The 14614-nt window shown below is 41.2% G+C and overlaps 2 protein-coding genes across 2 annotated transcripts; one reads left to right on the top strand and one right to left on the bottom strand.

Annotated features, from left to right (window-relative positions):
* Positions 1–2358: 2358 nt before the first annotated feature.
* LOC136532505 (CRIB domain-containing protein RIC7-like) lies at positions 2359–4556 on the top strand. Its single transcript, XM_066525096.1, has 5 exons — positions 2359–2659; positions 2794–2920; positions 3021–3151; positions 3397–3487; positions 3815–4556. Exons 2-5 carry the CDS (start codon positions 2860–2862, stop codon positions 4237–4239), a joined length of 708 nt encoding a protein of 235 aa, XP_066381193.1. The 5' UTR covers positions 2359–2659; positions 2794–2859; the 3' UTR covers positions 4240–4556.
* A 999-nt stretch (positions 4557–5555) lies between these two features.
* On the bottom strand, positions 5556–10855 carry LOC136532502 (probable E3 ubiquitin-protein ligase XBOS34). Its single transcript, XM_066525094.1, has 9 exons — positions 10354–10855; positions 10131–10245; positions 9576–9656; positions 9394–9482; positions 9206–9297; positions 9014–9095; positions 8031–8133; positions 6795–6880; positions 5556–6545 (listed from the first exon to the last, which is right to left on the bottom strand). Exons 1-9 carry the CDS (start codon positions 10453–10455, stop codon positions 5751–5753), a joined length of 1545 nt encoding a protein of 514 aa, XP_066381191.1. The 5' UTR covers positions 10456–10855; the 3' UTR covers positions 5556–5750.
* Positions 10856–14614: the final 3759 nt, after the last annotated feature.

Here is a 14614-nt window from a genome sequence, read left to right as displayed (position 1 = left end):
AATTTAGTAATCTTGTTTTATTGAGGGGCAGCACAAGGACTACAAATTGATTGTGTCAAACTAAGTTTTGGGAGCAACGTCAGAATTATCGTGATGGTGGCGATTGATCGCTTTGTGCATATGCAAGAATTGATGAAAGAAGCTAAGGACATCACTTTGAAAAAGTTCAAAGCAGCAAACAGAAGATATCAGTGAACGTGGGAAGTAGAAGTCACCTCAAAGCAGAAACTGAGTTTTGAGCCTGACGGGGATGTTTTTAGTATGCAAACTTTACTAAAAATTGGGGGGCATGTGTTGACACCTAAAATTATCCAAAGTGCATAATGAACTCCTCCATCATGTGTCTATCGTCGAGACGGTCAGAAAACATACTTGGATCATCTCATTTGGAGCTCTGACCAAGAAAACAACTTTTTTCGGGGGGGGGGGGGGGGGGGGGGGGCGACCAGCTGAAACCGGCCAGGTCGGATTTTCCAACCTCCTCAAATGGAGGAATGGGTTTCACCATTGCGTTCCTCTTATCGAGCTAATCGAAAAACATATATGGGTCGCCTCGTTTAGAGTCTGGATAAATTAATTACGATTTTTGGAAGGTTTTCTACCCTGGATGTACATGAAAACCTGCCAGGCCGGTTTCTACGGTCCAGTTCGGATTTAACTTGTGCTTTGACACGTTTTGGAAAGGGTTTCGACCTCTTGATGGATAAGACCACCCTATCCTTATAAATATAAGGATCACGGACGATTGTGGTGCCCAACACACACAATCGACACAAAAAATCAATCTACTACCTCTCTTTCCCCTCTTTTACCATCTACTTCTCTTGTTGTTCGTCGACACTGCATGGCTGGTAGATCGACGAAGACAAAGTTCTAGAGCGGTCAGGGCGGCTAGGGCAGTGCATCCGACAGGTCCCTCCAGAGCGTGTGGGGTTTCGAGTTTCATGAGACCTCATCAGCATTGTCTTGCATACTGCACTACTGACGAGGCTCCTCTGGCGATGTGTCTTGTGTATAGCGCTCATCGCTGGAGGCATAAGGTTCGAGTGTGAACAACCCTAGGCGCTAGCTGCCCTAGAAGTTAGCTAGACTCTACATTGAGTGATCTAGCTCCTTATCGATGTGGTGACCTAATTAAACGTCAACACTTCCATGTCCATCCATCATCATCTCCATCTTCATCACGTTGAGCACTTCAACACATGTCCATGCCATCTCTCCTTCATAGCCACTGTGATGCCCAACTTCACTTTTGGACTAAGCATCTATTCACCTTACACGAAAGTAATTAGTCCACCTAAGTTATCACTCAATTATTAAAACCACACTAGGACTTTCAAAGGTTGGCATGGCCCCCTTCTACCCCTGGTGGATTCGCCACTGATGACTAGCAAGTAGTAAGGTTCTCATTTCTTCTGGCTTTGTATAAATAATACTCTCTCCGTTTCAAATTATAAGTAATTCTAACTTTCTTGGAGAGTCCAAGTATCTCAAGTTTGACCAAATTTATATAATAAAAAAATAACATTTATGATACCAAATAAGTATCATTAGATTCTTCATTAATTATATTTTCAAAGTATACCTATTTGGTGTCATAAATATTTGTAATTCTCTCTATAATTTTGGTCAAACTTTGAGATGGTTTGACTCTCCAAAAAAAGTTGTAATGACTTATAATTTGGGACGGAGGGAGTAATTATGTATATTTTGTATACATGGTTGTAACTTAGATATACTTTTGTAAGTCCTTCAAACTACCATTGTTTCATGGCTTAAAAATTAAAACAATTATAAAAAAGTATATCTTAGACTTTGAATATAATAAATTAAATGAGAAGAGTATATAGCATCACAATCATGCCTACAACAATGTTGTTTTATTGACTTAGTAGTTGCAAATTTGTCTTTGAATTTCAAATCAATAAACATAGCATGATTTAACTAAACAATGGAATAAATAGGCATAGTTCTCTAACTTTGACCAAATTATGTAAAAATGTATTAACATTTACAAGTTCAAATAAATGCTCTATCAAAACATACTTCATGGAAAATTTAGTCAAACAAATTTGATGTTCTAATAAGTGCCAATACATTTTCCATAAACATGGCCAAACGGATGGACGGAAGCAGAACATGTGCATATAAAAGCTGAAATACCAAAATCATGTGAACTCATCATGGTGAAAATTAACAACCACGCATTATTTCTAGCACTGACATCTTTGCCCAAATGCCTATCTTTAGATAGACTCGTCTGCATCCTCCATCCAGTTTCCCATAACCGTCTTCTCCTTAAATAGCCAAAAGAAAAGGACAGGTAGCCTCTTCCTACGCCCATGCATGGTTGAATAATATTAGGAGAAGAGCTCAAAGGGTTCTTGACCCTCCAAAAAATTAGGCATAAGATAGATCTCCTCTTCTCACCCTCGAAGTAACATTGACCGCAAAGGGCCATCTGCTGCGGTCAGTGTAAGTTTCTGAATCATATTTTGGCAATGCCTGAGGCTAGACAATATTGAGCTAGCCTTTACAAAGAAAGAGACTGAGAGGGGAGAAGAATGGTACTGGCGCATTGAGGAAGGTTGAGAACCAGTTAACAAGAATTGCCAGCATTTGGACAATCTTGTTAACAGTGTTTAAGGTTCCCAGCAGAGTAAGCATTCCAATGCGACATTCTGTTCAATTTTATACATAACATCTAGTATGAATATGTATAGGCCTTTCTTTTCTTTTCTTTTTGGTCAATCGTATCATTTCACTGTATTTTTTGTCGATTGATCCGATCAGCAATTTGCGAGTTCAAGAAGAGTGCGTGCATCCACATTAATATAAGCAAGGTTTAAGAGAAGAAACATGGGCACAAAGATGAAGAAGGGGATCCTGAAGCCGTTCCGCTATATCTCAAACATGATGGGTATGCCCAATCACACTATTCATTGACCTTAAACTGATTTTTCATAGCGCGGGTGGCATTGACCTCATCATTTCTTTTCATACTGAATTGCGACCACAAGATGGTAAGGAGCCTGAAATGCAAATTGGGTTCCCAACGGATGTAAAACATGTGGCACACATCGGTTGGGATGGTCCTGGCTCCAACAACAACAACAACAACAACAATAATGCCGGAGGAGCACCTAGCTGGGTAAGCCGGCAACAATATTTGACAATGGCATAGAGCAAAGAAAATGTTTAACATATGCGCAGACAATCTTTTTGTCTACTTGATTCTAACAATGTCTTCCTTGTTGACCTGAAGACAGTAAGATACTCAATCATAATATATAGTTATGTCCATGTCGCAAAACAGCGCAAGAGTCCAATTTTATGTAAAAAAATCAATCATAATAGTGGATATTGTAGCATGACAAAAGAAGTTGGCTTTGACAGATGAAGGATTACCATTCGGCACCGCTTGACTCGTCCTCTTTTAGGAGCGAGAGTGGGGGCACGGCTGCTGCAAATCCCTGGGCTTCTCAAGGTTGTTTTTTGCCACTCATATATATAACTTGTTCTTCTTTGTAATCCTCTTGTTGCAAACCCACAATTGATCATGTCATTGTTGTTGTGGAAGTTGCATGTATGCTAGCAATGAAGTCGCCTTAAAGAAAATTACTTGATGATAGAAACAAAGCCAAACTTGGTCTGAAATTTGAAGTAATGCGTGCAGAATGATGATCATAAGAAATTACCTTCCAAAGGAACACAATACATACATATACTATGCGCCAAGGGATTATTAATTAATTAATTAATGCTTTGGTTTGTGCACAAAGATATGGACTGAACTCTCATATGTGCCTAACAGAGATAGTCATGGATGGAGGAAGCAGCATCGGAGACACCTCCTTCAGGGACACGAAAAGCGAGGCAGGCAGCGCCGACGTCGGCGGCGGCGACTCCCCACCGTCCCCCGGCACCCGCCGGTCGAGACGACACCGCTCTCGGGGCTCCGCCACCTCCTCCATGGACGTTACCGGCGCCGAGGGCGCCGAGGAGAAGAAGGAGAAGGGCAAGAAGGGCACCCGCAAGAACCGCAAGAAGGACAAGTCGGGCGGCGACGACGCCTCGGCCACCTGCCAGGACCTCCCCGCCGTCCCCAAGAAGTCCAACCGCCGGAAAAACAAGGGCAGCTCCGAGGGGAACGGTGGCGCCGCGGCCAAGGACGCCACCACGGCCGCGCCGGAGGAGGGGGCGGCGGCGGCGACCCCACCCGCCGTGGACGACGACTAGAGGGTGGTGATAATCCAAGCGGCTGCGGCCTCGTATACGAACTTAATTTTGGAGATGAAATCAAGATGCCGGAAAGTACTTTGAGCCCAATTCGTAAGATCAAGTGTCGGTCGATCGATATATATGTACATGGTACTCATCAGAAGGGCACATGCATTGGGGAGGGAGTTCAAGGTCACGAACATTTAGCGTTCTCAGGAGTGGGTGTGCACGCACAAATGCCATTCTTTTCTCTGTTTCTTTCTGTATGTAATATTGATCCGCTTTTCTGACCTGTTATCTTGTTCAAGATTTCATATATAAATTATACTTTGTGCGAGATATTTCTGACCTGTTATCTCGGATATAAATTATACTTTGTCACGTACTAGAATCTTATTAGGAGACACATATACGTACTATAATCTCTATACGGTGGGAACAAATGATGTGTTAGCGTGCAACATAATACGTTGAGTTTCCTCTGTCAAATATTTTAGGTGTAGTTGTATTTTTTATAAACATAGAATGCTTTACAATTAAGCTATCAACTTAGATATATTAAAATATTTTAGTTAAAAATATAAATTTATCTAAAATAACAACAAACTTTCATGATTTATATCATGGAGTAATATATATCCGAAATGAACAAGTGTTACTTGTATTCTCACATTTTTCAGGATTGCTAAACTTTTGCAGTATATTTATTTCTCATGATTTATTCTGTTTCCGATACCATGTTTGTCAATTCAGCCTCTTCAAGCTCGGTAAATATAATGATGCATGTACAGAACCTCAGCTAGCACAAAAAAAAAAGTGATGGTGTTTACAAGCTCGGAATAAAATGTATTCTATGCAGAACAAAATTTTGATGGAAAAAGTCTACTTAACCCCCACCTTTCATATTTGGTCTACTTCACCCCTCAAACTATGAAACCGTCTGTTTTACCCCATGAACTTTCTAGAACCGTCTATTTTACCCCTGGACGGTTTTCAGAGGAGGTTACCGCAGCAACATAACGTTACTGTAGCAACAATGCTGTTACTGTAGCAACCCGCCGCTAAAAACCACCGGGAGGTAAAATAAACGGCTTTAGAAAGTTCATGGGGTAAAACAGACGGTTTCATAGTTTGAGAGGTAAAGTAGACAGTATGGGTTAAGTAGACTTTTTCCAAATTTTGATCGTGGTTCCAAACTTCCAATGGTGTAATTTTATTTAGGCTCGAAGAGAGCAACAGCCATTCTACGGCTTAATTCATTGCAACACGCTTTAACTGATGAGACGAGCATCCGGCGATGCCACTATCTTGGTTATTGAAAAAGCTCCAGCAACTGTAAACGTGAGTTGCAACTTGCAACAATACTTTTTTTTATAGAATTGTCTTGTATGGAGTACCTATGTACATAAGGCGCCAGCCCACATACATTACATGGAAATCATATTTTGCAGTGCAGTACGAAGTGCACAATAGCATACTTGCACAATTTTGAGATGGAGCCAACTTTCCCGACCCACCATTTCAACTCCTCAAACAGCATAGAGCCGAACAACTTGGTTAATCGCGGCACGGCAGATAGGGCATCCCCACTTCTTCGACTCTATATCCTTCAAGCAGGACATGCAACCAGCCATGTGACCGCATGGGATGCAGGCGCCCTCCACAGGGGCATCCAAACATATAACACAAGTACCAGAGGGAGTTTGGCCGCTGTCGCTTGCATCAGCTTCATTTCCCTTCTGTTTCGGAGGTGCTGCCGTTATACTTGCTGCTGTACCACCTCCGGTGGTAGCTGGCATGGTTACATCAACAGGCGTGGAGTCTATGGATGGATAGTGAACAGGACCATTGTAGAAGGTTTCTTCAACGAATGGTGGCGCAGTTGGGGTTGGAAGAGCCTGAAGTGCTTCCTGTGGAATCAAGACTGGAGGGTTGGTTTCGGTTTTGTGGGGTTTCGATGAACTTTGACTAGAGCTTGTTCCAGGCACATCCCATCCATTGTACGTGCTGCTGCTTGGGGCATCTACCCGGGCTTGGGATTGGCCGCTCGTCTTTGACGGTGCAGGAGTGACTGGTGGTCCCCATCCGCTGTGAGAATTTCTTGGAGGGATACCCCAGACATTGTTGTTGGGAGTGGATGCATTTGGTTGAACATTGGGCACTCCCTCTGCAATAGCTGATTGCATGGAGGCATTGATAGCCATTGCTAATTCAACATCCTCCTTGCTGGGTGCAGATAGTTCTGAAGGCGCCACAGATGAAATTGCTGGTGCTGGATCTGGCATTGGGAGATTTGCTGGTGGTACTGGAGCCGTGTTCAAAACCTAAAACGAAGGGATATATTATTATTGTTACTGTTTTCTTTATAAAAATCCAGTAACTTCTTATTCATTGAAACAACCTCAACCTCGAGCAAATATCCTTATTAAAAAAAAAACTCGAGCAAATATTGTTCAAGGACATGCCTCCATTTAACCGAATTTATTTAAGAAAATAGAAGAAAGAATTGTCCAGATCTTAAGGATGTACCACAAATAAAAAAAAAACGAGCAAGAAAAATTCTGGGCAGTTACCTGTGCCATGCCACAACATGCATTATAAAACCATTGAAGCTGCTGTTTGTCACCTTCATAGGCCGGTAAGATCTTGTATCGAGTCTCTGCAAGAAGATTTCAGTCAAATTTAGCAATGGAATGGCTACCTATTTTTCTTGGACGGATTTGGGAGAAACCAATGTATGCTCATAAACGAGACTAACTGATTGTCATGAGCAAGACAAGATATTGCAAAAAAAATCAAAAGAAATGTGCATTACTCAGATCAAGGTTCATAAAGAAAATTTTGCACAGAAATTGAAACAATAGTAACACACTATTATTCACATTTCAGAAATAACATACAGAAGAACTACTGCAGTGATCAAGCGGATCCATACAACAAAGGAAATGAATCAAGTTAGCTGCAGCCTTGCTGCTACTGATAATAATGTTGTCAAGTTTCTATTACCATAAATTTGAATATTAGCAAAAGATAAAGGGGATGGATAAGAACATAAGAATGATATTCGTAATGAGATTCTTGCAGCATGATTTATGGTCCTGGTATAGATTCATAAAGGGTATATGGTTGAAGTATATTGATCCCCAGCGAGCACATATATTAGTTATTTTACGTTACACAGTACAATTTGATGCTCATCGCCATTTTCACATTCAAGGTTTCTTCCTTAAATAAGTATAATGAAAGAACATCAACAGCTAAGAATTTGTTAATTTAAACTGTTTTGGTAAGCCTAATGGTTGCTTGTAGCTAAACAGACACAGCGTGAGTCCTACAAATAGAATGATAGGCTTGTAATTGTCGATTTGTGTTAGATTTTATCCATGGCCTCTAAGTTGGACCTTAAGGACAACTAAGATAATCAGCCGCTTGCTTATAGAAGAGTACAGGAGTGATCGAGCATACATTTGTATATGTATATGGGTGTAACAATTCATGCTGTTTAATATTCTGCAGGCAGAGATATATGCAGTCATGAGTTACATGACAAAACATGTCTCCTAGTCCAAGCTCAGTTGGAATGTACCAAATAAAACAACACATACTCATTTAACTTTGAACACGAACCAGTGAGTTGGCAACATTGAACCTTCAAAACCACAAGGCACTTTTTCAAGAAAACAGCAAATGTATGTAAGCATCATGTACACACTACAATGTAAACCATATCAACAAAGCAAGTAGCCAATATCATAAACAAGCATTTAACTTGCCAAATCTGTAGATTGAAAACTAAACATGGTACATACTTATTGCTTTGTCAAAAATGATAATGGAAGGGTCAGCCTGATTAAGCTTTGGTTGCTCAATTTGACATTTCCATAGTTTAAGTACAGCACGTGGTTTAGAAGCCTGCATGTTCATTAAAAAAAGGAATATCACAAACAATAATAATTTGCATAGAGCCATCAAAATTTTACAAGAAAAATATCAACTTCAACAAAAGAAGGACAGCGTTTACTGCTAATTGCTGAGCAGAATACTACTGTAAAAAACAAAGGAAATGATTGCACATGCGAACTGTAATAACAGAAAATGGAAGCACCAGCGTTTTACCGTTTACCCCCTAGATTCCCGCTTAGGCCTTGTTTGGCTGCACTCTAATCCACCCAAATCCTCAGGTATTGGGGTGGATTGGGTGGAAAACTAGTTAATTTCCACCCCAATACATGTGGATTGGGGTGGATTGAAGTGCAGCCAAACAAACCCTTATACTCAAAAGTTGTCAACTTAGTCAAGCAAGGAAAAAGGGGGAAATGCACATGCATGAGCTTGATCAAAATAGTCCCACACAGAGTATTTAGCCCTTTTCATTTTCAAATAAACAATGCCAGCTGTATTGTCTGACCATTGCTACCAAGATGCAACAAGCCAAAGGCACCAGAGTTCCACTCCTTTCAATTAAAGTGTGAAATGGCAAAAATGTACAGGTAGTTAAAGTTCAGTTTCCTCCAAACAGAACTCCATGAGCATTTAGCAGCAATTATACACAAGTTTCAAATATTTGATAAATGGTACTACAGAACCTGACATGGGAGAAGGAATACATTTTAAAGGCGAGAGAGGCAGTAATGCATTGCTAACCCAAGTATAAATAATAATCAATTACAAAAATAGCATAGGAATTCAATGTGTAGGAGATATGTCAACATATCCATCACCATAAACAGTAACTACATAATAATTGAAAAACAAAGCAGAACACATTCAAACTTTAAGTTCCTATCAGTACCTGTAATTCGGGATATATAGCTAACTCTAACTTAAGAGGCCTTGTTGGAGTTCGCACTTCACGGGGTAAAATAACAGCCCAACTGGGAAAGAGAGGGTAAGGATTAGAATTCATAAAACACACAGCGCAATTATTATCACAACTGTGCTATATGTATGTATCCAGATGTGCCAACATAAATGAAAATATTACATTTTTCTTGTCATGAACTGTGGAGCAATTGCATCCAAAAAAGCAGGAGCATAATTCTCCCTCATCCATCCACAAAAAAGAGAAAGCCGTCCCTAAAATTAATTGAGTGACAAACATTAAAAAATAAATATGAATAAACTCCACAAGTATTATAATATACAAAAATAGGATAGCAAAGAAAAATATACCTCTATGGCACGTACAACAGTCACATGACCCTTTTCTCTTGCCAATTCAAGGGCAGTATTGCAATCATCATTTGGTATGAACGGATTAGCTGCGCAAATATAGCAATATATGCATTTAATAGAGATCTACAACAATAAACAAGAGATGAATGAAGCGTTTCATAGTATTGTTCATCATATACCTCCATGTGAGAGTAGTAAATGGACAGTCTGCTGAAGCCCTTTCTTGGCAGCATGGTGCAATGCTGTCCCACAATGTGACCCTGGCAATGGCAAAAAGGTGGTGATCAGAACATAATAACGAGCACAGCCTCCTCTTCAATTAAGCATGCGTCCAGGGATGGTTCATATCAGTGTCAGCAACTTGGATGGATCACGTCAAACGGTTAGCATTCATTTGAAACAGAGTTTGAAAGATGTGTACCAATACAGTATTACTGTGATGTTCTGATTTGATTTGACAGAACATATAATACACGATACTATGTAAAGTGAATGCTGAGATAAACCTTGTCTTAGTTGCCTGAAATCTACCCTAATTGCCTATTCGAATGAGAGGTTTAAGCACCTTACTAACTTTAAACTGCCGCTTTGTTTCCAATCTACGCACAATTTACAGCCCAATTAAATTACTTTTTGCTCAGTGAGCCAGATAACTTTTGACTTGAGCTGATTTCACAAATAGAAGCAAACTAAAAAAAGTAACAAGTCGATAATAAGAATGATGAGAAGAGTACCAGGCCGGTAGGCATTCACATTGGCTCCCAACTCGATCAGCACCTTGGCCACGTCGAACAGATCGGGCCGCATACAGGCAAGCATCAGGGGTGTCTTGCCATCCTTGTCAATCCACTACAACCAACCAAGCATTTGCCGCAACAACAACAACAGTAACCCAATCAGTTCAGAGGGACATAAAACAAGTGTAAATTTGTCATCCTAGCCGAATGACTGACTAACCTCAAGACCAGCGCCCTGCCCCCGGAGCGTGCGAATGCCATCGACGTTGCCGTAGTTGACCTGCTGGTACAGTAGTTCCTCTTTGGACTGCTGCAACCCCATCCCGGCTCGCAACGCGCACCAAAATCGGAGGAAGAGGGTTATCCGAATCAAAATCGCCCTAAAACCGAGCTTTCCGAGACCCAATTAGAGGAGGTTCCCGCGGGCGATCGTGGCAAGGTTGTGCGGCGCGCGCGGGGGGATTCGGGGGGCTTTGACGCGGCAGCGATTGGGGCTCCGGTGAGGGAACGACCGAACGAGCCCGGAGATCCCCGCCGCGGATGCGGCGAGGTGGGCGGGAGGAGCCCGACGGGTGGTTCCTTCCCAGGCAGGTAGGGATTGGATTGGGCGCTGGCAGTGGCAGGAGGAGGGGGAGATTTTAATGCGGGGTGGTTCGGGAAAGGGGAGAAATGGGTGGGAAATTGAAGGCGAGACTGACACCGTTTCCGCTGACCTTTTTTCCTTGGTGGCGAAGCGAATGGATTTGGGGGGAGGAAGGCAGCACCGCTGCAGGCAGGGCAGCAGAGAGAACGCGTCAACGCGGAACGTGACGTGACGTGTGGCTAGTCGCTACCGTATCCTATGGCCATCGCCATGTTCGCTGGATTCCAGAATTTGGCGTTATGCAAAAAAAAAAAAAAAAAAAAAAATTCCGTTATATTAAATTTGCGTTATATGTATGGAGTACTAAATGTAGACGAAATCAAAAACTAATTGCACAATTTAATTGTACTTTGCGATACGAACGTTTTGAGCCTAATTAGTCAATGTTTGGACAATTATTACTAAATACAAACGAAATTGCTACAGTGTTTGTCGTCACATCGAACACTGTACAAACGCCGATTCGGCAGCGAACTAAACGTGGCTCATGTTTAGTTTCACCAAAATCCAAACTTTGGCACTACATAAAAAGAAGATTCCCCGTTACATCAAACTTGCGGTACATGTATGGAGTACTAAATATTAACGAAATCAAAAACTAATTGCATAATTTGGTTGTACTTTGCGAGACGAACGTTTTGAGCCTAATTAGTCAACGATGGAACAATTATTACTAAATACAAACGAAATGCTACAGTGTACTACAATTCTACAGGATTTCAGACGGCGCCGATTCCACAGGCAACTAAACGCGGCCTATGTTTGAATATGTGTACGGAGTATTAAATATAGATTAAAAAATAATTAAATGCACATATTGTGACTACTTTGCGAGACAAATTTTTAAAGTCTAATTAGTTCATGATTGGACAATGTTGTGCTATAGTAAACATGTGCTAATGACAGATTAATTAGGCTTAATAAATTTGTCTCGTAGATTACTGAGAACTTTTGTAATTTGTTTTATTATTATTATCCGAATTTATCCGAACACTCTCGTATATGACACATGTTTATACCAGAATTTGAAAGAAGAATTTCAGAGGTTCGAAAGCTCCCAAAACCACATCAGCAAAGAATCAATTGCGTGTAGATCGAAAACAGCTGATTCGGATAAAACACTAGAATCGGCTTTCTTCAGATAGCGCCAGCGGACAACGACAGAAGCTATGATCGACGCTGGGACGAGGCATGCTGGACTCTACAAAAAAGGGAAAGATTAGAGTCCAAGTTATCTTAAATTAAAAATATTTTTATTTTTATGCCAAAGATTATAACAAATCGTGCTCGTGTAGGATTCATGTCCACACTTCGGGTACAAATATCAAACCCCGGCTATTATAAGAGGAAATCAATTAATCAAATACAGTCAATTTACTTTTTTCGGCTCCAACCACCCCTTAGGAGTAGGAGTAGAGTAGATCTCGATGAGTTCTTCAGCGAGTATGGCTGCATCGATTCGGTCGACCTCCACTGCTTGTCTGTAAGTACCGTCATAGTTTATACCTCTATTTGTATGGCTGCATCGATCCGGTCGACTCCTGGTATAGTCTAGTTATCGATTCTTGCCTAGTTCAAGTATGGCCTGTGTGATTCTGCCTCACACCCCACTGCTTGAACTAGATTGAGGTCAAGTTATCGGCTCTACCTTTGAATGACAGTCTTTGGTAGATTCATTAAGTTACCGATATTGCTTATTGCTTTCATTGTTTATCTAATTACAGCAATATCACTCTGCTCGATTGAGATTGATCTGGATCGGCTTTATATCTTATTTAACCCATCGTTTGCTAATCTAAAACTGATCTAATCTACATCTTAAATGATGAGTTATGTTTTTATCGGCTGTTTTATATCAATCTTAATCGTGCATAGTGTACGGTTAAGGCATGTTCGATCTTGAGTAGATCTATTGGTTAGAGAGAACCGTTCCATGGCCCATTATCACGGCTTGTGGGATTCTGCCTCTCATCCCACTGTTAGCACAGTGGAGTTGGAATCGTTAGTTGATAGATCCGTTCCTGAGAAGGCATGACCTTAACTGTGCGCTATGTCTGAGTCGGCTGTTTAGCCGATATCGAGCGCTCTCACGAACAAATCACATTACGAGACCATTGAAGTAGAGATAAGTTGAAAGATATGTTAGCCCCATGATCTGGTTATTGTATTACGGCCTGCATGATTCTGCCTCATGCCCCACTGATATTAGTAATGAGTTAGGGTCGTCGAGTCTATTGTTGTTTCTATGGCCTGCATAATTCTGCCTCATGCTCCACTGGTCATAGCGATAGATGAGATCTAATATGTTCATTAGATTTATCTTTATTAGATGGTTGAGTGGTGTTGAACTGTTTCTTTACATAAATAGGAGTTTGGTTACTTGTAATCATTGGCTCAGTATAAACCGACCATTATCGATATCTTATTGCAATTGATTAATGTTTGCTTAAATGATATTTGTTCTGAATGATAACCAATTTTTTTACACCACTCCATAACCTTTAACTGATTTATTCTTACAAATATGCTAGAATCGACTATTTAGTCGATCTCCTCTCATATCGGCTCTCAGAGCCGCATATTCGGGACTGTTTGGCAACACCGGCATGTTTTGCCCTTAATTACTGATAAACTTTCTCTCCTTGTCAATTGCAGGGTCAAATTGCCTGGCACATCTTGGGAGAATTGCACAGGAACGACCACCCTTGTGTTGAAGCTAGGCGGATCTACTCCCTCGAGCGGACTTTTCCGGCTTGCTGCGTGTGTCCTTGGCACGGGACAAAATTCTATGTCGACATACATTTCTGGCAAGCCCGGTGGGACACCACAATCGTCATGGCGGTTCACCACAACGACAACATCCTTATGGTACATTATGAAGACCTACCTGATGAAGATAGGGATACCATCAACAAATCTATGGAAGAATTTCAGAAGAAGTGTTTGTTGTCCTACACCAAAACACGTGACAGCACAGTTATTCAGAAATTTCCACTACCAAGAGTTCTACTACACGGACAGACATATATAGTTGAAGCTAAAGACAGACGTTTCTTTGCGGAAGCTATAGACAAATCTGTTCGTGATACCCTATCAAGCCACAATGAAGCTTTCGTTGACGTGTTTCACAACGCCATGAAAGAGGCGATTTATGGAATTCTAGTTAGTCAGGTTGGATCGACTTGTTACAACATTCCAGATCCGTTGACCCAAGGGACTAATCAAGTCGGCATCAGCCATCAAGAAGCAGCACCAGCTGGTAATGGTGAAGTCCAGGCACTTTAAGGTTCATCCGAACAAACTCCAAGTACTACTACGAATCAGATATAGTACAATCCTGGACCGTCAATACAGCATGTGCAACAGCCGGCGGGGAAAAGTCAGAACTAGATGATCAATTTTAGCACATTAGGCCACATACCATAGTCGGCTCAGAAGATATCACCATCCGTTTAGAGGATCCGTAGAGATATAAATCCTTATGTCTATAATCAGAGACTTCAAGCAGCAAACTAGCAAAGGACCCAACAGATTGAGATTCGACAAGGCTATCATTATGGCACGGATTATAACACCCTCCACATGATACCAAATCCAGGATATCAAGGCATACGGGATTTCAATCCACAGATGGGTCAGCAAGTACCGAGAAATTCAAATCCGCAAGCTGACGAGTTGCTGCTGAAGGTGACTGAGATGATGAAGAATCAGTTCGGCCTGAAGCCAAAAGGGCCGACATTTTCGTACAAATACCCATATCTAGAGTGGTATGATTTGATCGCTCTTCCTATAAATTACATGCTCCTAGAATTCGCCAAGTTCACTAGTCAAGACGGTA

The sequence above is a fragment of the Miscanthus floridulus genome, unplaced genomic scaffold (genome assembly GCF_019320115.1).
Source record: "Miscanthus floridulus cultivar M001 unplaced genomic scaffold, ASM1932011v1 fs_644_1, whole genome shotgun sequence".
In the NCBI taxonomy this organism is placed as follows: domain Eukaryota; kingdom Viridiplantae; phylum Streptophyta; class Magnoliopsida; order Poales; family Poaceae; genus Miscanthus; species Miscanthus floridulus.
The sequence above is the reverse complement of the archived record's forward strand: the minus strand, read 5'-3'. Positions and strand labels throughout refer to the sequence as shown.

Excerpts from the sequence above, each read along its gene's own strand:
- LOC136532505 (XM_066525096.1), top strand. The coding sequence starts at position 2,860 with ATGGGCACAAAGATGAAGAAGGGGATCCTGAAGCCGTTCCGCTATATC. Across the intron at positions 2,921-3,020 it reads CTATATCTCAAACATGATGG|ATGGTAAGGAGCCTGAAATG; the intron begins GTATGCCCAATC and ends TGCGACCACAAG. Across the intron at positions 3,488-3,814 it reads AAATCCCTGGGCTTCTCAAG|AGATAGTCATGGATGGAGGA; the intron begins GTTGTTTTTTGC and ends TGTGCCTAACAG.
- LOC136532502 (XM_066525094.1), bottom strand. The coding sequence starts at position 10,455 with ATGGGGTTGCAGCAGTCCAAAGAGGAACTACTGTACCAGCAGGTCAAC. Across the intron at positions 9,298-9,393 it reads CTGTTGTACGTGCCATAGAG|GGACGGCTTTCTCTTTTTTG; the intron begins GTATATTTTTCT and ends AATTAATTTTAG. Across the intron at positions 8,134-9,013 it reads CTATATATCCCGAATTACAG|GCTTCTAAACCACGTGCTGT; the intron begins GTACTGATAGGA and ends ATGAACATGCAG.